Raw genomic sequence first — 25,085 nt, 5'->3', positions numbered from 1 at the left:
GGTCTACATCGGCTGTGCCGATGCTGTGGATATTTCTAACATCATGTTTCCTATGTTGGTACGCTCTGAAAACCACAACCTTTACATGATGCTAATGGAAAATGTACTCTTGATAATTAGTCAAAACAAAAAAGGGAACTGAACTTTGAAATGGTGAAGCTTTTTCACATATGTTATTGACTGCATATTAATGTGTGTGTGTGTGTGTGTGTGTGTGTGTGTGTGTGTGTGTGTGTGTGTGTGTGTGTGTGTGTGTGTGTGTGTGTGTGTGTGTGTGTGTGTGTGTGTGTGTGTGTGTGTGTGTGTGTGTGTGTGTGTAGGGTGGTAGCACCAGCACCAGCAGCAGCGGTGCTGTGGACTCCAACGGAGGAACGCGGGAGCTGGAGATGTCAGAGAACCTGATCTACTCGTCTAGAGAAGAGGGTGAGGACGGACAGACAGACAGACAGACAGACAGACAGACAGACAGACAGACAGACACTCCAAGAGGTTCCCGTGTCCACCGTACATACATTTCTGATTTGTTTGTCTGCGTCTCGTTGCGGCCGCCTACGGTGACGCGCTGACCATCTACGACGACAGTAGCTTTCACGCGGCCATTTTGGACCCGTCGCCCTCGCCCCACTTCAATGCGTTGATATCCACTGTCCCCCCCCCCCCCCCCCCTCCTCCAGTGAACGAGTTCTGGGTGAGCGTCCAGCCCACGGAGGCCTCGGGCCGCTGCGGCCTGGCCGGGTCCTACTGGCTGAAGGCGGACCGAGAGGCCCTAGTGCTGAAGGACCCCCAGACCCGGAGAGGGGTCCTTCTCTGGCCCTACAAGCTGCTGCGGAGATACGGCCGCGACCGGGTGGGTGTGGGGGGCCCGATGTGGGGGGGGGGGGGGCGCACGCACGCACGCACGCACGCACGCACAGACACAGACACAGACACAGACACACAGACACATCCACAGACACACAGACACATCCACACAGACACACACACACACGTGTAAATCACACATACACACAGACCCACAGACAAACAGACACACACACATACACACACACACACACACTACAATTCACAATATTGTAGTTATTTTGGTTATTTTAATCTAACTTCCCTGAAAATGGACCTCGGTAATTTACATACGTGCGCACGCACATACCTACATGCACACGCACGCACACACACACACACGCACACACAATTGTAGGACGTCTACATTAGGATTATTAACTCATGGAAGAATTTGTAATAATTGTACTATTTTTTTATTATTTCCCCTCACGATTTATTTATTACCATAGCTACTGACATTTAAAGGTTATGCCAATGTTTAAGCACCGTAAAACAGTTGCATTTTAGGGAAGTAAGTGAACCCTCATATTAAGGCTGCTGTAGAGCATATCATCTCCAAACACCTTTATAGAAGTAAAGACCTCGTGACCGGGCCCCTGCCAGATCGATTTCAGTTTCTCAGAGCTGAGAAAAACTGAACCGTACAATACTCTCTTCTCGTTTTATATTTTCCAATCATCAAAATGTAGAGGAAGTGTCTGTGCCCTGTCATGATTTGCACATAGTCATAAACATACAGACACACAAACAGTCACATTTTGGATACAATTTTCAGACAGCACGGTTTCTTTAAACTAAATGTAACACAGTCGTGGTGAGTGGGAAGTCAAACTGGCCGATAATGGCAACCTCCAACGGTTCCGTTCCTGTTAAAGGGACGAAAAGATGGTTGCATTAGCCAATCAGCTGTCAGGTTCCATGAGGCGTCTGGCCCACAGCCTCATAGCGGTTTGGCATGCATACAAGTTCGCCCCTCAAGGCCAACGTACAGTTTACAATTAGCACAATGTTTCGAAACTTTCTAGTAAAAGCAGTTTGCATGAATGTGTGTCAAATTGCTTTTGCAATGATCATTTAAATATTGTTCACATAGGAGGCATATGTATATTATATAACGCATTATTAACTATTTTAACTGAATCTGATGAAAGTGTATCAGACTTGGTGCATTTCTTTGACATTTCTGAACATGATGTTATATTTTTTTGGCCTTAACCGAAACCGAAAGTCTCATTGAGATTTGAGAAACATTGATACTCTACATATGGTATTTTATATTGAGGATATAGTTGTAGGTTGCAAGTCTTATCTAGGCTATAATAATAGTGCATGATTGCATTGACATAGTGCTTTTCAAGGTAACCAAAGCGCTGTACAGTGAGAGTGAGAATGTGTGAGTATGTATGTATAATGCATATAAATATATTTTTATTATGCTTTAAAGATATCGTTTTTTTTTATTATATTATTATCTACGGTAAAGGGTGAATATACGTGAATATTACAAAATAAATGAATGGGATAGTGTGGAAGAAGTAATCTTTCGAGGCGACGCAGCAGCGAGGGCTGTGATTGGTCCGCTCACTAAAAAACCGACCCCCCCCCCCCCCCCCCCCCCCCCCCCCCCTGTAGGTGATGTTCTCCTTCGAGGCGGGCCGACGCTGTGAGTCCGGCCCGGGGAAGTTCACCTTCGACACCAAGCAGGGCAACGACATCTTCCTGCTGGTGGAGCAGGCCATCCAGTCCCAGAAGGAGCGGGCCCCGGACCCCGAGGGCCCCTGCTCGCTGGCCCCCCACAGGGGCCCCGGGGTGGCGCCCGGCCCCGGGGGGGACAGCGGCGGCGGCGGCAGCAGCCGGGAGTCGGACGGCGACTCCGGCGGCAGCAAACCGGGCTCGGGCGACGGCGTGCTGGGGCGGCGCGACGACGGGGGCGGGGCCAAGGCGGGCGGGGGCAACAAGGGGCGGAGCCTACCCGAGCCGCCGGCGCCCGTCCGGGGCCCCATGGCGGGTCCCCGCCTGGGGCTGAACTGCGGGGGCAAAGGAGCCGTCCCTCATTTCCCCGGCGCCGGCGCCGCCGCCTCCCCCGGCTGCTCCTCCTCCTCCTCCTCTTCCTCCACCTCCCTGGACGACCCCGGGAGCCTCTACTCGGAGCCCGCCGACTCGCTCCGCCTGCTGTTGCCCCCCCCCCGCGCCGACGGCCTCTACTCGGACCCCGTGGACCTCATGATGGGCCAGACCCCGCCCCCGGCCGCCCCCACGCCCCTCCCCCGCCAGCGCCCGCTGGTGGTGTTGGCCCCGGCCCCGGCGGAGGAGGCTCCGCCCCCGGGGGACCTGTACTCCTACCTGTTCGACAAGATGAACCTGGACCCCGGCCACAAGGCGGGGGGGCTGGCGCTGGAGGAGGGGGCGGCGGGGCGGGGGGCCGCGGGCGGGCCGGGGAGCAGGGGGAGGCGGGCGTCCGGGGGCCGCTACGAGGGCTCCTCCTCCTCTTCGTCCTCGTCCTCGTCCTCCTCTCACCCGGCCCACCCGGCGGAGCACATCTACGACGAGCCCGAGGGCTGTGCCCGGGGGGGCCGTCGCGGCGGCGGCGGCGGTGACCCGGCGGGCGCGGCCAGCGTGGGGCCCTCGCAGTGGCCCAAGGCCCCGGGCCCCAAGCCCTCCAAGCTCAAGCCCTTCCTGGCCCCGAAGCCCCCCCACCTGAACGAGCCTCTGCCGCCGCCGCCCCTCCGGCCCCGCGAGCCCTTCACCGGGAAGAACCTCAACAACAACAACAACAACAACAACCACCACAACAACATTGGCGGTAGCGCTAGCCGTAGCGGTAGCATTAGCGGTAGCGTTAGCGGTAGCCGTAGCGCTAGCATTAGCGATAGCGGCAACGAGCTCTACAGCAAGGTGTCCAAACAGAGGCCCCCGTCCCCGGGCCTCTGGTTCGGCCAGCACACGCCGGCCCCCCGCCCCCAGCACCACCAGCCCCCCCTCCGGACCCCCGATCTCATCTACGACAACCTGGGTGACCTCTGAGGGGCTTCTCCGGAACAGACCTGTCTCCTCTCCTCCAGGACGAGGACTGAGGGGCGACATTCAGTGATCCACGCTTGCTGCAGCTGTTTGGTTACCACCCTGAGACGAGAGCAACAGATTGGCCGAGACCCGTGTCGGGTTGGGCCCTGATTGGCCGAGGCCTGTCTCGGGGTTGAGCCCTGATTGGCCGAGGCCTGTAGGGTCGAGCCCTGGCTGTTTGAGACTCTGTTCCATTTTGGGGGACAACGGCGATTACATATTTGCAATAAATGGACTTTATGGACATCGAAGGACACTAGCTCGGAGAGCAGCCTTTCTTCCCATTGGATCCACGAGAAGGTCGTGTGTGTGTGTGTGTGTGTGTGTGTGTGTGTGTGTGTGTGTGTGTGTGTGTGTGTGTGTGTGTGTGTGTGTGTGTGTGTGTGTGTGTGTGTGTGTGTGTGTGTGTGTGTGTCAGTGGCTAGCCCCCACCGCAATGTGGCCAGGCACACCAATTATGGGTCTGACCCACGTCCTCCCTAGAAGGAGGGCTGGCCTCGCTGCCTTCGCAGTAACAAGCTTAATGACCGGAGTGGCTCTTCCTCTGGTCGGAACCTACCGCCTGCTTGTTAAAACGCCTGACCGCGCCGGCCCGGGAATCGAACCCGCGACCCGGCTTGCTCACCGCTACCCCGGTGGCCGGTCTGTCCCCCTGAGCGTGGAACTCCTGCAAGACTCGAAGTTGAACATTGCCTGGCGGATACATTTGGAGTCAGCAGGACTTGGGGGACTTGTTGCTGGACTACTGGAAAACTGTGATGCTCTCGGACGAAAACGGAGAAAGAAAACGACTTTTGAAACTCTGGACTTTGATTATTTTTTTTTACAAAAGCGGGATTCTGAAGTGTGTCTGCTCTTAAGAGACATGTTGGAGCTAGCGTAGTGCGGCTAACGCTAGCTCCCAGTGTGCAGCGGTGACTCCTATGACCTGTAGTCTGTGTGTTTTCCTACGTGAGCTTAATTATGTGATGATGTGTGAGGACGTGTGCACGTGTGTGCGCGCACGGAACCGTCGCAACTAATCACTGCAATGTTCCCATGGGAACATGTGGATATGTGTTTGTGCGTGTGTGTGTGTGTGTGTATGCGTTTGTGTGTGAGTATGTGTTTGTGTGTGTGTCTGTATGTATGTGCGTTTGTGTGTGCTGCTGCCTGACTGTGTGTATGTGTGTGCGTCTGTGTGTGCACTTTAATCTGTCAAACAGCTGTGCTGTTGAATAACTGTAACGATCAGATTATAAAGACTTGCTTGAATAAAAGCATAACAAATCATCGCCGTGCTCCGTTGAATGTGATTTGGAAGAAGCGCCATCGCTGTGTTGGCACCGCATTACTGAACACTACAAACGTCAGTTCAGCCGGTCTCCTGTGGGGTCAGAAGAGGCGACGCTGTGGTTCGAACGCAGTGTGAAGTCGTGGGGAGACTAAGAGGGCTGCGGTCTGAACCGGGCCAAACCTAAACGGCCTGACATCATGCCACACGTCGGCGGCCCATGAGCAACGCCCGCCCGGTCTCTTGTTGTTGTTTCGAGACGGCCTCCAACCACTTTATCGTAGCGCGCACGCCGCTGTAAACCACCCCCGAAACAAAAGAGCTCTTTATTCCCCTCCTTTTTTTCTTTGCGTTCCCCTGTGTGTTGTTCACACGACTTCTCGCTCGTCTGTTCCCTTCCCCGCTGTTTTTTGTTGTGTCTCGACGTTGCCATGGCGATCGGTAACCATGGCTGGATTGGGGTCCGACGGGTCAGTTTTTAAATTCGCTATCGGCCCCCCCCCCCCCTGGAAAGAGGGGAGATATGTGGGGTGGGGAGGACGGCCGCACGGGAAGTCGACCCCGCACCCAGACGAAGAATGGGGGGGGGGGGGGGGGGGGGGGGGCTGGTCTGTGTTAGAGGGAGAGAGATCAGGGACACTGAGTTACGTACTCAGTGAAAGGGAGTGGGATTGAGAGGGTGTGTGTGTGAGAGAGGGGAAGAAAAAGTGTATGTGTGTGTATGCAAGAAAGAGCGAGTGTGTGTCTTTATGTGTGTGAGAGAGACAGCGTGTGTGCTTGTGTGTGTGAGAGAGGGAAGAGTGTGTGGTTTTGCTGGATGAATAGTGCTGCCGGTTGCCAGGGAAACTCAGGCGACAGCCAGGGAGAGGAGGAGAGGTGAATAAAAGAGTCTGACAGCGTGGATAAAAATACTGGCAGGGGCAGTACCTGTCTTGGGTCTGTTCTCTTTCTTTCTTTCTTTCTTTCTTTCTTTCTTTCTTTCTTTCTTTCTTTCTTTCTTTCTTTCTTTCTTTCTTTCTTTCTTTCTTTCTTTCTTTCTTTCTTTCTTTCTTTCTTTCTTTCTTTCTTTCTTATATATATATATATATATACTGGAGGAGTGAACACAGCCAGTGACTAGCTTTACGAGTCACTCTTTTTAGGGAAGCTGTCGCAGCAATTTCAACTTTCAACACTGCTTATTTACATGAAACCTTGTTTCAATGTATACTATTTCCAGTCGATGTGTGTCAACTTGACTCACTTCCGAAAAAGTGCCAATTTGGGATGTGCGAAGTGTTTATGTCTCCTTCCAAATCAACCAGCCAAACCTGCACTGGTCAGCACTGAACACTGAGCGCTTGTCTTCCCTACTCCTCTAGTCTCCGCCTCAGTCTCTACAAAAACGTTTTTTCTACAACGGCCGAGAGAGGGAGAGGGACAAAACTGAGAGAAAAACGAGCAAGTGAATAACAAACTCACAACAAACCCTCTTTCTCATTAAACTCCAGCTGAACCCCATTGGTGCTTTAGAAAACACCATTGCTGTTTACTTATGTACGTGTGTGTGTGTGTGTGTGTGTACAAAGAAACTGAGCAGTCAAATGTCTTCTGTTACGTCTAAAATGCCAAATCTTGATATCGAAGTCCAATCTATAATTTCTTCATCAATCTTTATCTTACCGTCTCAAATGATTCCAAAGGCCAACATTCAGTTGAATACAACGGCATCCCATAATAGCCCTCAAATCCCCTCATATCAGGACCAAACTTCAGGCTGGACACCAAAATAAATTTGTAAATCAATTAGTGAATTAAAATATAAGCCTTGAGGTTCAAAGAAATGTTATCGCCATCCATATGTCAAATCCTTGACATTCGTGATTCAGCCAATGGAAGGCCCACGCCCCTTGCAGGCTGACGCTACACTGATAAGCAATATCTACATCCGTCTTAAGCCCCGCCTCCATCCTTCCGACAAGGCAAGCGGTCTTTCTGACTTATCACGCATCTTCACCCCCGCCTCACGGAACCTCCAATGAGTGTGTGTGCGTAGGGAGGGTGTGTGTGTTCTTTAAAGCGGTTTGGTTAAACATTACTACAAAAAGTGTGAGTGTGTGTCTGAACCTGCCAAGTAGTGTTAATGTCGAGAATGACGGACTGATAAGTGATGGCGTGTTACCTGGATTGCCTGTGTGTGTGTGTGTGTGTGTGTGTGTGTGTGTGTGTGTGTTAGTGTCTGTGTGTGTATAAACAGTGTTGATAGGGTTGTTCAGTATAAACTTCACAGCCATCTCTGAATGGCTTCTTGTGTGTTTGGGATTAATTAGTTATTTATAATTGTTCTTATTTATTTAATCTGTGGTGGAAATTCTTTGAATTGACAACTCCACTCAGAATGAACCTTCCTTTCAATCTACATTTTTCTCATGACACCATTGAAGAGGACCAGTGTAAATACATTTGAACTGTATTCACTAATACAGGCAGCGATCAAACTCTACAGCCAAGCAGCATCAGGCCTGACGACCTTCCAGAAGGAACGTTGTCTGAGAGACGGACGTCTGATGGAAGGGAAAAAGGTATGTCCTCGTTTATCTTGATTCAGGTTTCAGGTAAGATGATGCAGTATCTGAACAATTTTGGTGCATGTCCTTTTCATGGCTGCAGATTCCTTTGAGGAAACAGTTTAGCAGAGGTTAAGCCGTTCAAATGCTTTCTCTCTCTTGTAGATACCGACCAGAAAACCTATACCATACTTTATAAATGTGTCCAGTTTCATGTGTCCAGTTCTTGTTATGTGGTGTACCAAATATTTCCTTCAGTGGGGCCTCTGGATACTTCTGTATTTCCCTTTTTTACCTCACCTGCTTGTTCTATTTTAAGATTTTCGGAATGCGATACCGAAAGTTGTGCGTCTGTTTGTTCCGTTTTTTGTCGTACATGACTTTGATGTCTGTTAGGAAGACCACCAGTAACATACTACTCACTTCCTTTTCGAGGCGTGTGTGTGCGCTGAACCTTGACCTGCTCTCGCGCTCGCCATACTGTAGAGCACACGCGTTTCATCTTCCCTCCACTAAAGAACTCCTGATCATAAAGAACGAGAGGGGCCCGCACATGTGAATGACTGACTGACTGACTGACTGACTGACTCACTGAGGAAGGGTGTCACTCTGTGGTGGCTATCGATAACGTTTCGGGTCAAAATCTCTGTCTATTATTAGAAGACGGTTTTGAACATTTGGAGACCACGGTGTCTTTTTTCTACTCCCACACACTTCCTCTGACTTCACTTCCTCTTTCTATTCTTGCATACTCACACACACACACAACCACACATATGTGTGTGTACACATGTTTTAGATTCTATTGAGTACGTCTTTTTAAAGGTTTGACTTTTTGAATGCGTGAAGGATTTCTAATCTACGTAGAGGGACCAGCCAAGGGTTTCGGGGGTCTGTATCATGTCAGCTTGAACCGATAGCATTCACAGATAGCATTGAAGGAGGAAGCCCTCTGGGTTATGAATTATTGTCAAGAAAGGACAATCGCAGGAAAACCGATTTGTTCTCTCTCTCTCTCTCTCTCTCTCTCTCTCTCTCTCTCGTTTCCAATTCCCCAGACAGATATTATCCAAGAGTGAAATCGATTTCACTCTGGCTGACTTGGCCTCGCCCTTACATTTGTCTCTCTTTCTCGCTCCGTCCTTCCTTCTTTCTACCTTTCTACTCGTCTCCCTCACCCTCCTGTTATCTAGAGGTAAAGGCTTTCCGCCATTGTCCCTCTCGCCCACTATTTCTTTCTAGTTTGTTCCATTGGAGTAGCATCCTTCTAGTGGATAATCTCTCCATGTATCTACTTCCCCCCCCGTTTCCTCTAGCTCAGCATTACCTCATCCCAGCTCCCTCTCTGTGGTTCTCTCTTCTGCTCACTTCCTCATTCCATGGGATAATGGCCATCGATTCAGGATGAGGAGAGGCGCACAGGCACACACACAGAGGAGTAGGCCAAGGAAGGGAAGAAAGACATCGCAAAAAGAGGAGTGCAAAAAAGAGGGAGGGAGAGGTTTGAGGTTTGTTCCGAGTTAGCGAAATGAGGTGTGCAAAAGAGATGACAGAGATGTGAAACTGAACCGTTCAGAATGAGGAAGTCCGAGCACTATTATGTTTATCTTGGAGATCTATAGATTTGGGTGTTAAAGGCACTCAAAAAGTGACATTAGAATTATTTATAAAAGTTCAAATGTATTTATTTGACAACACTATAGAACAAATGTTACAAGACACACAGAGGCTGAAGTCATCTGTAATAAATATTCATATCTAATACAATACTGGCAGAACAATTCCCAAGTTAAACATTTTGCAAACAAACCCAACGATTACATTGACATTTAAAAGTTTCCATGTTAAAAGGTGACCAGATGACGCCCACCTTTTGTCACTCTGACCTATCGGTGATGAGCCTGTCATGTCATGTGACCGCGCAGGCCAATGAAATTCCCCGAACCAAACAAGTGTTTTTATTGTGCCAATTTAACTGCTGCTTGGCAGAGAGAGAGAGAGAGAGAGAGAGAGAGAGAGAGAGAGAGAGAGAGAGAGAGAGAGAGAGAGAGAGAGAGAGAGAGAGAGAGAGAGAGAGAGAGAGAGAGAGAGAGAGAGAGAGAGAGAGAGAGAGAGAGAGAGAGAGAGAGAGAGAGAGAGAGAGGTGAAAGTGGATAAAATGTCAGACTTCATATCGGTGGGGGAGTCACACTGTAATGTCACACAAAAGAAGTGTTGTGCGGTGTGTGTGCGTGTTAGGAAGTCCTGTGACATCACAGCAGCACGATGTCACTGCCAACTTCTTTCTTGGGGGGTCAACATGGGGGTGGAATGGCGGGAACTGATTAAGCATTGTGTGTGTGTGTGCGTGTGTGAGAACAATATTTCCGGACCGTCAGAATATGATGAATAAAAACAACTTTACGCTCAATGCTAACTTAATGCACAGGGCTAACTTTACGCCCAACACTAACTTTATTTAACGCAATACAGTGCTGTCTGTAACTTTTCAAAGTTAACGTCGAATGTACACTTTGTCGGACGTTCACTTCACGTTCAACGCCAACTTTTCAAAGCCCACGTCTAATCTCATCTTAAAGTCAACCTCAGACTTCCTGCTAATGGCTAATGTGATGCTAAATGCTCAGGTTGTCTCTGGTGCCTGTTAAAGGTTGTGTAGGTTCACTGAGAAGTTTTGCCCCAGGAAGGAAGCTTAACCACAACTGAAAAAGATTCATTTTTTTCTCCTTTTCTGCACGTCCAAAAAAAAAACAATCCCGTCTCTTCGCTCTCTTTCAATCATTTCTCTCCCCTCTTGCTTAGCCTCCTATTGTTAATTCAGTTTCCTCTACACTTCGGGAACCCTCTATTGAAACCCTGTGTGTGTGTGTGTGTGTGTGTGTGTGTGTGTGTGTGTGTGTGTGTGTGTGTGTGTGTGTGTGTGTGTGTGTGTGTGTGTGTGTGTGTGTGAGTGTTTATTTGTGTGTGTGTCTGAGTAAACTCAGGATTTTGTATTGCTGCCTCAGCGAATTAAAAGCCCCAGCAAAAAAAATTCTCAGACACACACACACACACACACACACACACACACACACACACACACACACACACACACACACACACACACACACACACACACACACACACACACAGTTCACGTCAAGATACACTGCAACCACATTATGTGTGCGTGTTGATATATAAGCGTGGTTGTGTGTGTGTGCTGACTGTAAGCGTGTGTGTCTGTGTAATAGTTTGTATGCTGTCTATAAGCGTGTGTGTGTGTGTGCATGTTAACACATATCTCTGCCTCCCTAACCACAGTCTTCCAAAGCGATTTTTACAAACCACTTAATAACTCATAAACGTTAACAATGGAGACAGTTTAGAGGAGGCTAGTTGGCACGCTTGTTTGTGTGTTTGAGCGTGTGTGTGCGCGTGAGTGTGTGCGTGCGTGTTTTTTGTGTGTTTATGTGCGCATGCCTGCATACTCGTGTGTGAAACCGCAGGTGCGTATGTGTGCATGTGTACGTGTGTTTGTGCGAGTGTGTGTGTTTATGTGTATGTGTGTGTGTGTGTGTACGCGAGCCAGTTCTGAGGTCTTTTCTAACAGTAAGAGAAAAGCTCTTTGAAGCGGTGGCTCAGGATATAAAAGGCTTCACACCGAACACTGCGTGGGTTCTGTCTCTGTCAGATCTGTGCGTTCTCACACACACGCACACGTACACGCACACAGACACAGACACATGCGTGTGTTGTGTGTTTCCCCCTTCACAGAGGCATTAGAAAGTCCTCCTCTTCCTCTGGGTCGCGCTCCTCTTCAGTGTAGGACACAGGGGGCGCCCTAGGGGCCCGGCCCCCGCTGCTGAGGAAGGTGAGGGCCGGGCGGGACGCCTTGGAGGGAGGGGGCCCCTGGCAGGAGGCGAAGGAGGACGAGGACGGGAGGGGGGCCACCGTGGCTCTGACCTTGTGGGTGGGGGGGGGGCCCAGGTGACCCTGCTGGGGAGAGAGAGAGAGAGAGAGAGAGAGAGAGAGAGAGAGAGAGAGAGAGAGAGAGAGAGAGAGAGAGAGAGAGAGAGAGAGAGAGAGAGAGAGAGAGAGAGAGAGAGAGAGAGAGAGAGAGAGAGAGAGAGAGAGAGAGAGAGAGAGAGAGAGAGAGAGAGAGAATGTTTCCATCTGCAGCGGCGGAGCGGTTTCATTTGCATGTGGCTCCGTCTTATCAGCCACCCATGCGTCACGGCTCTGTATCAGAGCGCTCTACCGCATCTGGAAGTTCTCCATCGGGCCCCGTGTACACAAAAAAATAAAAACGTCGGCCACACCGCTGACTTTGACGCACGTCTCTGCGTCCGAACACGCACCGATCTATTCCGGCGTGGTCCGTCGGAGCAGAACAGAGATCACGCCGTGGCTGCGTGCCGTGACGGCTGCGTGCCGTGACGGCTGCGTGCCGTGACGGCTGCGTGCTGTGAAGGCCCGTCTTCAGACGCGGTGGGGGGCGCACGAGGGAGAGGAACCAGACCGGGAAAGACCGCAGAGTCACCGTTTGAAAAGGCGGAACGGAAACGCTCGCTATCACCGTCGCCGAGTGGGGAAGTGATCACCTGGCGTGACCTTTGGCCTGCCGGGGGATCTTGGATCACGCAGCTGGGACGCAGTGCGCGCTGGTGTGATCGTAGGATTATTCTTAGCTTGGTGCCCTTGTGTACCTGGCTGCACTTTTAGTTTAGTATCTTTTGATTGTATGCTTTGATTTTGCGTTGGTTGCGTCGGACAAACTCGTCTGTTAATTAACGAGACTAAAACTTCCTAACAGCTCTTCTTTTTTAACTGAATTAATGCTCAAACTTTGGACGGGAGCAGAGGAAGTAAAGGAAAGGTGTCTAAGACAGAGTTTGAGCCTTAACAGTCTTACAAATGTCATATCTTCAACTTCATGTCTACAAAAGCAAATACACTTCTTCCCATTTTCAGCATAACTGCACCTCAGTGTGTGTGTGTGTGTGTGTGTGTGTGTGTGTGTGTGTGTGTGTGTGTGTGTGTGTGTGTGTGTGTGTGTGTGTGTGTGTGTGTGTGTGTGTGTGTGTGTGTGTGTGTGTGTGTGCATAAGGAGGTACCTGTCTGGGCGGCCTCATGTGTGAGGCTTTGGCGCCCTCTGGTGGGAGAGGCTGGTCTCTTCTGGCCGCTTGAGGTACTCTAGGAGTTCAAAACATAATGACTCACACATACAGACAATCAGACAGGCAGACACACACATAAACACTGACTGACTGACTGACTGACTGACTGACTGACTGACTGACTGACTGACCGACCTGTAGGGGTACTTGGGTCGAGAGAGAAGGGCCCGGTTCTTGAGGTGCTGGTACAGGTTACTATTCACAGACAGAGGGTTGAACACACTGTCTTCATCAAGCTGGGCCAGACTGCCCTGTGACACACACACACACACACACACACACACACACACACACACACACACACACACACACACACACACACACACACACACACACACACACACACACACACACACACACACTAACCAATTAAAGCGTTTAACCCATGGACCCTAAGCAGGTAGCTCTTGTAGAGTCTCGTTAACGTGGTGACCCTCTCCCCCCTCCCCGCCCCGGGGGTCCGCTGACCTGTATGGCGTGCAGGGTGTCAGGCCGGGGGTCCTGGGCGGACGTGGGCAGGGGGCAGGGCAGCAGCAGCTCCCTGGAGACCACCGGCTTCAGGAGGAGGGAGGAGAACGGGGAGGCCTGGAGGACGTAGTGGGCCTGGAGGCCTGGGGGGCACACGCGCACACACATACACACACGCACACGCACACACACAGAGGCACACGCACACGCACAGAGGCACACACACACACACACACACAGAGGCACACGCACACAGACGCACTCAAGCACGCAGACGCACACACAAACACACACACAGAGGCACACACACACACGCAGACGCACACAAGCACAGACGCACACACACTCACACACACAGACGCACACAAGCACGCAGACGCACATGCACACACACATACATATACACAGACACACACATACAGGCACACCCACACAGACACACACATACACTCACGCACGCACACATAGACATAGACGCAAATACACCCACGCACGCACGCACACACATGAACACACTCACACAGAGATGCACATGCATGGTTAATAAATTCTTATTCAGAATTCGTATTGTACAAGGAGACCAGTCAGCGCTTACTCACACACACATATTGTATATAAAGTTTCTATATGAAAAAATAGAGAGGCCCCAGAAATGCCTTCTCCCTGCTGTGATTGAACCCTAATATATTTTTAAGGAAGCGTTGTTTCCAGGAGACGGCCCACCTGGGCGGGGGGCGGCAGGACTACGGGCCGTATCGGACCTCACCAGCAGGAACAGATCCCGGCTCTAAGGAACCCAGAGACGAGGAGGAAGAAGAAGGTAAGCAGGACTACACTTCCCACAACCAGACCCAACACTAGGTCACAGCGAGCCGCCACCATCTTTGTAGTCCTCTGTGGACGATGGTTGGGATTGATGGGATTGTTGTCAGGGGGTCCTGAACTAGACGAAGATCGAGCTGAACTGATCTAGTCATGTAGTGAAAGATGAGGCTGTTGATGGTGTGTGATGGGTCGTAGCCCAAACTAACAAGTGGCGGGGATTCAGGGCTCTCAGACAGACAGACAGACAGACAGACAGACAGACAGACAGACAGATAGACCCTCATGGACTCAGACTCCCCCTACCACAGACACACAAACAAACAGACAAAACTACACACAGACACACGCACACACACACCCAGACACACACACACACCTCAATTACAATTATAATTAGGGCATTTAGCAGACGCTTTTATCCAAAGCGACTAACATGGGTTACTACACACATTGACACACCGACGGCAGAGTCGACCATGCAAGGCGACAGCCAGCTCGTCAGGAGCAGTTAGGGTTAGGTGTCTTGCTCAGGGACACGTCGACACTCAGCTGGGAGGAGCTGGGGATCGAACTAGCAACCTTTCGGTTACAAGACAACTGCTCTACCTCCTGAGCTAAGCCGACCCAAACCTCCACACACACACACGCCCCCCCCACCCGTACCCTGAGTGTGTGACAAAGGGCGTGGAACAGATCGTGGTTGCTCTCCAACTCATCCCAGTCCAGCTGCCAGCAGGAGGTGGGCCTCAGTACCATGGGCAGGCCGTACATCACGCTCTCACACACGCCCTCCATGCGCAGAGTCCTGCGACACACACACAGTAGACACATACACAGAGAACACACAGTACACACACACACACACACACACACACACACACACACACACACACACACACACACACACACACACACACACACACACACACACACACACACATAAGCACTCAGAACAAATGGTCAGATTCAACACAATTTAAAAGTTTTACTTTTTCTTGTGGTCATTACTTATGATATAAATTATAATGACAAATGCTGTGTGTGTGTGTGTGTGTGTGTGTGTGTGTGTCTGTGTGCGCGCGCGTGTGCGAGCGAGAGAAAGTCTAAAGCCTGCAAAGGTGACTCTGCAGCTCTGTTCCCCTGTTCCCATAAAGGGCCAAGCCATGTATCATCACTCATCAGTATGCAGAACACACGCGCACACACACACACACACACAACAATCATTCGTCCACACACACAAATACACACCGTCATAAGCACACACTGGTACAGAACAGGCCTTGTTATGCACACACACACACATACAGACACACTCTCACTCACACACAGACACAGACACAGACACTCACACACAGACACACAGGCAATTTGATGATCATTTCGTTTTTTTAGCATTTATTTTGTATACTGTATGTCTATACGGCTCCATCCATGCTATCCATGAGTGTGAGTGAAAAACTGTGAGGTGTTGCATCCGACCGGGGCTATGGCATATCAGAGTATAGACAGACAGACAGACAGAACGACAGACAGACAGACTTCTGATGAACCACTCGGAATGCTCCAGCCGTAGAACGTTCTGGATGGAATGTCCGTGAGGAGAGTTCCATCAGACAAGAAGGACGGCGTTCATGGACAGACACGGGACGTATTGATTGTCGACGCCCCCCTGAAGTTATCAACCAATCAACACACACAGGCATGCCGGCACTCGCAGACACACAGTGCTTACTTGACGGCTGTGAGTCTTGGCGGCGGAGGGTTTTGATTGGCCGAACCCTTGGCAGGGGGCGGGAGATCTCCGGCGCTCTCGGTCTTTGGGCCAATGTTTAGGGTCAGCGGGAGGAGGGCGGGGCTTAGCAGACGTTCCTGCACGTCACACTTTATGTATACTATAGAGAGAGAGAGAGAGAGAGCGAGAGAGAGAGAGAGGTGGGGGAGAGAGAGGGGGAGAGAGAGAGAGGGGGAGAGGGAGAGAGAGAGAGAGAGAGAGAGAGGGGGGAGAGGGAGAGGGAGAGGGAGAGAGAGAGGGGGGAGAGGGAGAGGGAGAGGGGGAGAGAGAGAGAGGGGGAGAGAGAGAGAGGGAGAGAGAGAGAGAGAGAGAGAGGGAGCGAGAGGGGGGGGGGAGGGAACAAAGGGGTTTACAGCATCAGATATCCACAATATATAGTCACAGGCATACCTATTTTTGTAGTTCCATGCTTCAATCATGATAAAACAGGGTTAATTTATGAATCTAGGAGGTGTGAATCTTTGGGGTCTCGATTCGATTCCAAATCGCTCCTCGATTCCGAAACGATTCCCGATTCAAAATGGATTCTGGATTCAGTACATAAGGGTGCTGATTTCAGGATCTACTACAGTCCGTTGTGGGCTGAGAAACTGTCTGGTAAATGATGGCATGACGGCAGAGGAATGTCTGTATGAGATTACGGATTATTTATATTCGGAAAGGCCAAAATCAACTAATTGCACTTAGGTAAACACACACAACGGCAAACCTAAGAATGATAGAAGATGAGCGTCCAGATTGTTCCATGATTGGATTAGTTCCCGCAACCCTGCTCCTGAATACAACGTACGTTCATATAGGGCCGTGCGATTCATCAAATTTTCATTGCGATCTCGATTTTTTGCGTCAAACGATCAAAAACGTATATAATCGTGTTGAACGTTTTTTTCCTTTTTCTTCTTTATTAAATTTTTCATAGAAATCTGAATAGCTGAATACATAATTTTACATTATATTTTAAGGGGAACTTTCAAAGTTCTCAGTTCCAAAGGTCTTTCTTGTAGAGAAATGCTGAATAACTGCATGATGTTTTCAAACTAAAAAAAATAATCGTTTGAATGAGCCAGCCCTATGTTCATACAAACACAGAGTCTCCCTGACCGGGTCCGGGGCGGTACCTGGGCTGTCTCTGTCCGCCCCCCCGGGCAGGACGAGGTTCAGCTGCTCCCGGTCGCCCCCCTGGGCCTGGAGCCAGGACTTCAGCACCGTCTCCACGGCGACTGTGCTGTTGTCCACTCGCTGCAGGTCCATCTCCGTCCCGAGCATCAGCGACTCTGGGGAGGGGCCGAGACACACGGACCAATGGGAATGAAGGGCGGTTGAGGGATGAAGGTGAAGATGAAGGTATTGATTGATTATTGATTATTGTGTGTACGAGGTTGGGCCAGTGGGTCAGGGTCTTAATTGCGGTCGGCATTAATTGAGACACAAATTCAGCACAAATTCGTGCTGTGTGATCGTTCCCCACTAGAGGGCAGCAGAGTCTCACACACTGCATGACGCCCAAGTACAGTTTCTGTTGGATAGCTGACAAATGGCGCTATCTTATATACGAGTATTAGCCTAATACAATACAATACGGCGAGTCTGCACATTACGAGCAATACTAATCGGAAAACACAGTAACATAATAACAGATATAAGTGTTGTGTAGAATCCATGGGCTGACTGCGGAGACTGTCTGAGTGGCTCTCTCTGAGCCAGAGGAAATGCTCACTTGATTTCCCCAGAGGAGAAGAATATTGGCCCGGTTTGTTGTCTCAGTTTCAGGGCTTTAAGTGGTTTGCTGGGGTATTCATGCTATAGCTTTATGGTAAACACGTCTCCCCCTTCTATTCTCTGTCCGTTATCACAGAGACGAGGGAGGAAAGAGGAGACGAGGGGGATGAGGAGGGAGGAAGGGTGAGGAGGAGGAGGAGGAGGGAGGATGGGTGAGGAGGGTCTACGCTCAAGTGCATCTGTCTCGTCTCATCAGTCACCGGAAAACGGCTCGGAGATTGTAGTGCCACACCCTCTCTCTCTGTCTCCCTCCCTCCCTCTCTCTCTCTGTCTCCCTCCCTCCCTCTCTCTCTCTTTCTTTTCCTCCATCGCTCTCATTCTCTCCTCTGCTTTCCTTCCTCTTTCCCTCCTCCCCTCTGTTCTCCCTCTCTTTCTCTCTCCCTTTTCTCTTCTCCCTCTATCCTCTCCTCCCCTCCCTCTCTCCTCTCCCCCCCCCCCCCCCCCTCCCCTCTCTGTAGATCCATTATCTGTACACTCATGGGCTGCGGTGGTCTGTGCTTACATCATCATACATGTCCGGCCATTACTGAGCATAATGCTCCCAGACCCTATAGAGAGCCCTCCCACCACCCCCACCCCATCCTGCCCACCTACACCAGCACCAGCCCATCCCCGGACCGCTGTTCAATAGTTTATGACTCCCCTCAGTGGAGAAGTAATGGGCCAGATGGGAGAGAGAGAGAGAGAAGGAGGAGAGGAGAGGAGAGGGGGACGAACGGAGGTGGAGAAGGAAGGATGAAGAGGAGGCAGCCAGAGAAGGAGAGAGAGGAGAGAGAGGCGATAGAGACAGCATATGGAGCTAGAGATGGATGGGAGGGGGGAGAGAGAGAGGGATGCAAAGTGAAGCGGGAGAGTTAGCGATAAAGATGGAGGATAGAGAAGGGAGAGAACGAGGGGGAGAGATGTGACTGAGGAAGAGGAAAAGAGAGGAGGATGAAAGAGAGAGAGAGAGAGGAGACGAGTGTGCCCAAGTTCTTCAGACGGACTCTGCGATGAGGAACTTTATATCTGTTAAATTATTGCTCATCGCACGGGCCCATTAAAATATATATTCCTGCACATGTCGCCCGCACAGAAATAAAACCCGGAAGCCTTTTAGGGTCCTGACCCTGTACTTAATCTGCACTCTGCAGACCTCCTCTGTGTGTTTGTGTGTGTGTGTGTGTGTGTGTGTGTGTGTGTGTGTGTGTGTGTGTGTGTGTGTGTGTGTGTGTGTGTGTGTGTGTGTGTGTGTGTGTGGAAGCAGTAATGAAGATATGGAGACTGGCCATAAAGTACTATTAATTAAAATGATCTGGAGGGCAGAGGAGTAAGAATGATTGCGGTCCAGGTTTTTGATTAAAAGGGACATCACAGACCACTGCATAAAAAACTTTTAAGACTCTTTTAAATTAAATGTTCTGGCTTTACAGAAAGGAGAGGGGAGAGGAGGGGATGATGATGGCATCATAGCAGAGTGTGTTTGAGATGATGCATTATTTATCTTTGAAAAGTAATATTAACTGATTGCAATTAAGTCAACGCCCATTCCAAATCACAATCACAATCAATGCTGTGCCAGGAGTATTCTTTCCCCCACCCCTTCTCCTGACACACTACTGCATAAATATTTTCTCCCTTTTAAAACAAAATGTTTTGTCTTCCCAGAGAGGAGGGGAGGAGGCAGGAGGGAGAGGAGATGGGAGAGGAGATGGCCTCTCCTCATCCTGAATCGATGGCCATTATCCCATGGAATGAGGAAGTGAGCAGAAGAGAGAACCACAGAGAGGGTGCTGGGATGAGGTAATGCTGAGCTAGAGGAAACGGGGGGGAAGTAGATACATGGAGAGATTATCCACTAGAAGGATGCTACTCCAATGGAACAAACTAGAAAGAAATAGTGGGCGAGAGGGACAGTGGCGGAAAGCTTTTACCTCTAGATAACAGGAGGGTGAGGGAGACGAGTAGAAAGGTAGAAAGATGGAAGGACGGAGCGAGAAAGAGAGACACAAATGTAAGGGCGAGGCCAAGTCAGCCAGAGTGAAATCGATTTCACTCTTGGATAATATCTGTCTGGGGAATTGGAAACGAGAGAGAGAGAGAGAGAGAGAGAGGGAGAGGGAGAGGGAGAGGGAGGGAGGGAGGGAGAGAGAGAGAGAGAGAGAGAGAGAGAGAGAGAGAGAGAGAGAGAGAGAGAGAGAGAGAGAGAGAGAGAGAGGAGAGAGAGAGAGAGAGAGAGAGAGAGAGAGAGAGAGAGAGAGAGGGGAGAGAGAGGGGGAGAGGGAGGGAGGATGGGTAGGACACCAGCAACCAGAGTTTAATAAAAGGAGGGATGATGATGGAGACAGAGGGGGGGAGAGAAGGTGTGTGATGAATACCAGAGCACTGCCAACAACACTTGTTCCCATCAGCCCCACATGAAATCAGACCATGAGCTGTGTGTCGAGAGAGAGAGAGAGAGAGAGAGAGAGAGAGAGAGAGAGAGAGAGAGAGAGAGAGAGAGAGAGAGAGAGAGAGAGAGAGAGAGAGAGAGAGAGAGAGAGAGAGAGAGAGAGAGAGAGAGAGAGAGAGAGAGAGAGAGAGAGAGAGAGAGAGGGGGGGAACTAAGGGAGAGAGATAGTGGAGGGCATTGAGTATTGATCCTCACAGAAACAATCATTGGGAAAGCAGGATGGGTTCGAACTGTTAAACCGTGCACCTTCAGCAGTTCTTTTATTTTATGTGTGTGTGTTCTTGTGCTCATGACAGTGCATGTGCAAGCACACACATACAATCTGGATGAATCAGTGTGCAAAGACATAGCGTTCGCATTGAGAAACCTCCCTGTTCGCCAATGTCTCTCGTCCCTCTCTCTCCTTCCCCACTAGACTGCTCGCACTTCAATACTCCCAACGTAAACTCTGAGACAGAGTGTGTGCGTGTGAGTGGATTACTCAAGTGTGTGTATACGACTGCACTCCAGTTTCAATTACAAGGCATTACCTCTCTCTCTCTCTCTCTCTCTCTCTCTCTCTCTCTCTCTCTCTCTCTCTCTCTCTCTGCGCCATTTAAAATTCCCAGTATGCAAGGTGACTCACTTGCCCGCTCATCTGCAAATCTAAATCGAATGTCCGATCGCGTAATGTGTGTGTAGATGTCCACCAAGACACACGGAGGACTCCAACACACAAGCACACACACAGACACACAGAAACCCCCCCACACACCATCTTTCCAAATAGTATGTGTCATTTCTGTGATAGTGTTGGGGGGTAAATCCCCTATAATCACACAATCTTCCCCCAGAGAGAGCGTGTGGGGGTGTGTGTGTGTGTGTGTGTGTGCGTGTCTATCTTTTCCTTTGACATCAGAAGTAAGCGATGAACAGCCCACAGACGGGTAGCCGAGCGTCAATGCAGATTAGCCATCGATCAAACACGCACCATCGCAAAACACAGAGACAGACCAGACATTTGTCAAGCCCTCTCTCGCCTCCCAGGCGCGGCGACGTTTGTTAGGGCCGTGTCGTCATGGCGATGACGGCCGTTGCGACCGTTACAGGAACAAACAAGAGGACCCCTGTTCCCTCGCTCTCTGTCTTTAGATTAACAGTAAGTAGGGCATGGCTAATGAGGCCGGCAGAGGAGCGGGTTCAAGCGGTGGTGGATGGAGTGAGAGGAGGGGACAGGGCGGGGGGCAGGGATAAACAACAGATCAGACACGTGTTGAGAGAGAGAGAGGGGGAGAGGGAGGGAGGGAGGGAGGGAGGGAGAGAGAGAGAGAGAGGGGGGAGAGGGGGAGAGAGGGGGGAGAGAGAGAGAGAGAGAGAGAGAGAGAGAGAACAGATCAATGAGCAGCTTTGATGGAAACAGACAGACAGAGAATGTATGCCCTCAGCATTTAGCCATATTCACATTAGCAGCTTGAGGATGCTAAAATACTGTATGTACTATCCAATTGCATAAAAAAAAAAAGTTAAACTTTTATATGGAACTTTCTAGATGTTTTTTCTGTTCTCTTGTTAACATTGTTAACGTTAACATTCGTTTTGTCTGTTGCCTGGAGATATTATTGTCTCAGTGTGTGGACAGAAATCAGATAAATGTTCTGTGTTTGGGGATAGCCTGTGGCAGCACTCTCTGCTGCTGGTCTTTATTAAAAACAGACACTTCTAATGAGGTGGATGCAAGAGATTAGAGAACGGGCTGAACAGGAGAGGAGATAGATGTGACGTCTGCAGGGTATACACGTCAAATGGGTTGTAGTTGGATGTTTTTTTTTAAGATGAATATACTTAAATGTAATAATAAATGGGAATAATCGCTCGTGTACTTTCACTACAGATTGTAGATCAATTTATCTACCATTTCATTGTACAGAGAGAGAGATAGAGAGTCAGAAAGAAAGAGAGAGAGGGACGAAGGGGGAGAGAGGGAAGGGGGTGACAGCACACCAAAGAAGGAGGTCTAAAGATAGCTAGAACATACAGTATAGTCACATATAGAGACATATACATAGAGAGAGAGAGAGACAGAGAGAATGAGGATGTAGACTACAGGTGAGCAGGCAGATGTTGAGCTAATCGGACCCTAGGCCACTTACCCAAACAGACCGGCGTACAGAGCGCTGAGGGACACGGATCGTATAATGTATGCTGAATAGATGGAGGAGGGCAAAGGGACGTGGATCATGCAATATATGTTGAATAGATCGAGGAGGAGAAAGGACCAGATGGCCGGAGAGGACTGAGATGAATGCATGGAGGCGGCAGGGGGAGTGTGTGTTGCTGTGTGAGTGTGTGAGTGTGTGTGGGTGTGGGTGAAGATGTGATGAATGTATGTGTTTGTGTGTGTGTGTGCCTCTGTGTGTATGTGTGCCTGTGTGTGTGTGTGTGTGTGCCTATGTGTGTGTGTGTGTGTGTGTGTGTGTGGCCAGCGGAACAAGCAGCACTCGCTCAGTGTGTGTTTAATAGCCTCCATATCCTGGAGTGTGGGGCGGGACATCTGCAGGCCACTATGATAGGACCACCGCGGCGACAGCCTGCGTCACTCACAGGTGTGGCGGGCGCGACCTTGCCCCTCGACATGGTGTGTGCGGGTTTGTGTGCGTGCGAGGGTGTGATCCTGTGTGTGTGCGTGTGTGTGTGTGTGTGCGTGTGTATTTGTATGTGTGATCCTGTTTGTGTGTGTGTGTGTGATCCTGTGTGTGTGTGTGTGTGTGATCCTGTGTGTGTGTGTGTGTGTGTGTGTGTGTGTGTGTGTGTTTGGAGGTGTGATCCTGTGTGTGTGTATGTGTGTGTTTGGAGGTGTGATCCTGTGTGTGTGTGTGTGTTTGGAGGTGTGATCCTGTGTTTATGTGTGGGTGTCGGTGTGTGTCTTTTTGTAAAAAGTGCAAAAAACATGGGCCCTTGGACTAGACTTTTAACACATACAGGTTCACATTTTGCATCTGTATATAATTTAAATTGAGTTATGTTTCATGTCTATCCTTTTGGTATTTTTATATATTCATACCGTTGACCTTTTAATACATTACATGGGGCAAAGTCTGCCAAACCAGCATTTCACTGTGCGTACTTAACACTTGAACTTGAACTCTACACTCTCTGGATGTGTTTGTGTGTGTGTGTGGGGGGATGTTTTAATATCAGGCTCTGCAGTGTTTCACCGCAGAGAATCTCAAGGCCGTTACTTGAACTGCTCCTGGTTGTGGGTGTGTCTGCATATGTGTGTAAATGCTTTGCACACCTAGATTTTACTAATGCGGGTACATTGATGTAGTGTATCATTTTTTTTTATAATTTTGGGCGGGCCTGAGCTCTTGCGTGTGTGTGTGTGTGAATATGTACCAACGGCAGTCGATCGGTACGTTGATGTAGTGTATCATTTTTTTTATAATTTTGGGCGGGCCTGAGCTCTTTCGTGTGCGTGTGTGTGTGTGAATATGTACCAACGGCAGTCGATCGGTACGTTAGGATGTGGTTTCCTTTTTCAAGCCCACATCCGACTCCCCCGCCCTCCTCCACCTGCATCCCATGCACCACCCACCTCTCCAGACCTGCTGATCGCCGTGGAAACAGAGCACGGTGTTTTCCAGGTTTAAGCGAGTGCATGTGTTAAGGGGAGGGGGGGCATTGGGGAAGGAAACCACTGAAGCCTGATGTGGACCCCTGGAACGTTGTGATGACAACGGAACACCACAAACTGTACGGAAACCTAGGCAATGAGCCTGCCCCCAACGCTGACTTCCTGGTTGCCTTTGGCAGGTTGTATTTTATACAACCGCCATAAAAAGGAAATTGCTTATCATCTCTTATTTATTTTAAACCGCTCACTTTAGTTTTGGCCTCCTTCAGCGCCACCTGTAACCTGCTTCAGGCAACATAGATTCTCTAGTCGTCTGCATTCGGTGACTCTTAGGAAGTTAGGTAAACTTTGTAAAATCCTGCGCACACAAAAAAAAGTTGCCTTATGGTAAAACGGGATGATTCCTCTCTTTCACACCTAATTCCCCCTTTGAGAAACCAGAGGGTGCAACAGAATAAATCCCCTGGAAGACAGGATTTTACATTTTTGGCGTAAACAGATTTACAGCTTTATGGGGATGTGACAGGGGACTATAGGAGCGTAGGGAATTCGACAGCCAAGAGGGATTTGGAGGTAATTTTGACATGCTCACATCACAATCTGGTTTGATAACGGTGGTTACAATGCGGTTAATTCTGGCTGCAGTCGCTGGGGAAAACAGTGCAGAACGGCAAACAAGTAGATAGTTACCCAACACACGCCACGGTCCAATAGATATGCGAATGTACCAAACAAGTATATACACACAGGCATACACACACACACACACATGCAGATGTACAAATACAGGCTTTTTATACAAGGACAAACAGAAGCAACAGAGCACAGCCTTCCAGCAGCATAATGTGTCAGTGTAGCACCTACTCCAGGTACAACACTTGTTTTTAAAAATAGCCCACATCCTCAGGTCCAAGGTCCTGCAAAGTCTCCCTCCTTGTACAAATAGTAATATATTGGGACAAGCTCAAGTGTCTTGGGATTACACGTCATCTCCCGCTGACATGCAGCGATAACCCAATGGTGCGAAAACACCCTGAGACTCTGATTCAGAGGATCAGGTTATGTGAGGAAAACAGATGTGTAGGAAACAGCCTCCTCACCAGCCTTCCATGCAGATACTGTCAACACGGAGTAACGAAGAGGTGGCGTTGAGACGCGTAAGCCCTGTGAGGTAAGCAGCACACCGCCCACGCTAACCCTGCAGATAAAGGCTTCTATTTTGAAGGAGCCCACGTCAAACGTCACAAAATTTCAAGAAAGCCTTCTAATGACATTTATTCAGTGGAGGGT

General features: G+C 49.7%; 2 protein-coding genes across 2 annotated transcripts; one reads left to right on the top strand and one right to left on the bottom strand.

The window, feature by feature from the left end:
• The first annotated feature begins 263 nt into the window (after positions 1-263).
• Positions 264-5,180, top strand: dok1b (docking protein 1b). Its single transcript, XM_030350051.1, has 3 exons — positions 264-423; positions 675-847; positions 2,476-5,180. The coding sequence occupies exons 1-3, from the start codon at positions 387-389 to the stop codon at positions 3,865-3,867; spliced, it is 1,602 nt and encodes a 533-aa protein (XP_030205911.1). The 5' UTR covers positions 264-386; the 3' UTR covers positions 3,868-5,180.
• Positions 5,181-10,645: 5,465 nt separating this feature from the next.
• Positions 10,646-17,238, bottom strand: LOC115538570 (meiosis 1 arrest protein). Its single transcript, XM_030350053.1, has 8 exons — positions 17,091-17,238; positions 15,913-16,072; positions 14,841-14,982; positions 14,076-14,139; positions 13,353-13,495; positions 13,020-13,135; positions 12,822-12,900; positions 10,646-11,703 (listed from the first exon to the last, which is right to left on the bottom strand). Exons 1-8 carry the CDS (start codon positions 17,236-17,238, stop codon positions 11,476-11,478), a joined length of 1,080 nt encoding a protein of 359 aa, XP_030205913.1. The 3' UTR covers positions 10,646-11,475.
• Between the last annotated feature and the right edge of the window lie 7,847 nt (positions 17,239-25,085).

The sequence above is a fragment of the Gadus morhua genome, unplaced genomic scaffold (assembly GCF_902167405.1).
Source record: "Gadus morhua unplaced genomic scaffold, gadMor3.0, whole genome shotgun sequence".
NCBI lineage: Eukaryota > Metazoa > Chordata > Actinopteri > Gadiformes > Gadidae > Gadus > Gadus morhua.
This window is presented reverse-complemented; position numbering and strand designations above follow the sequence as displayed.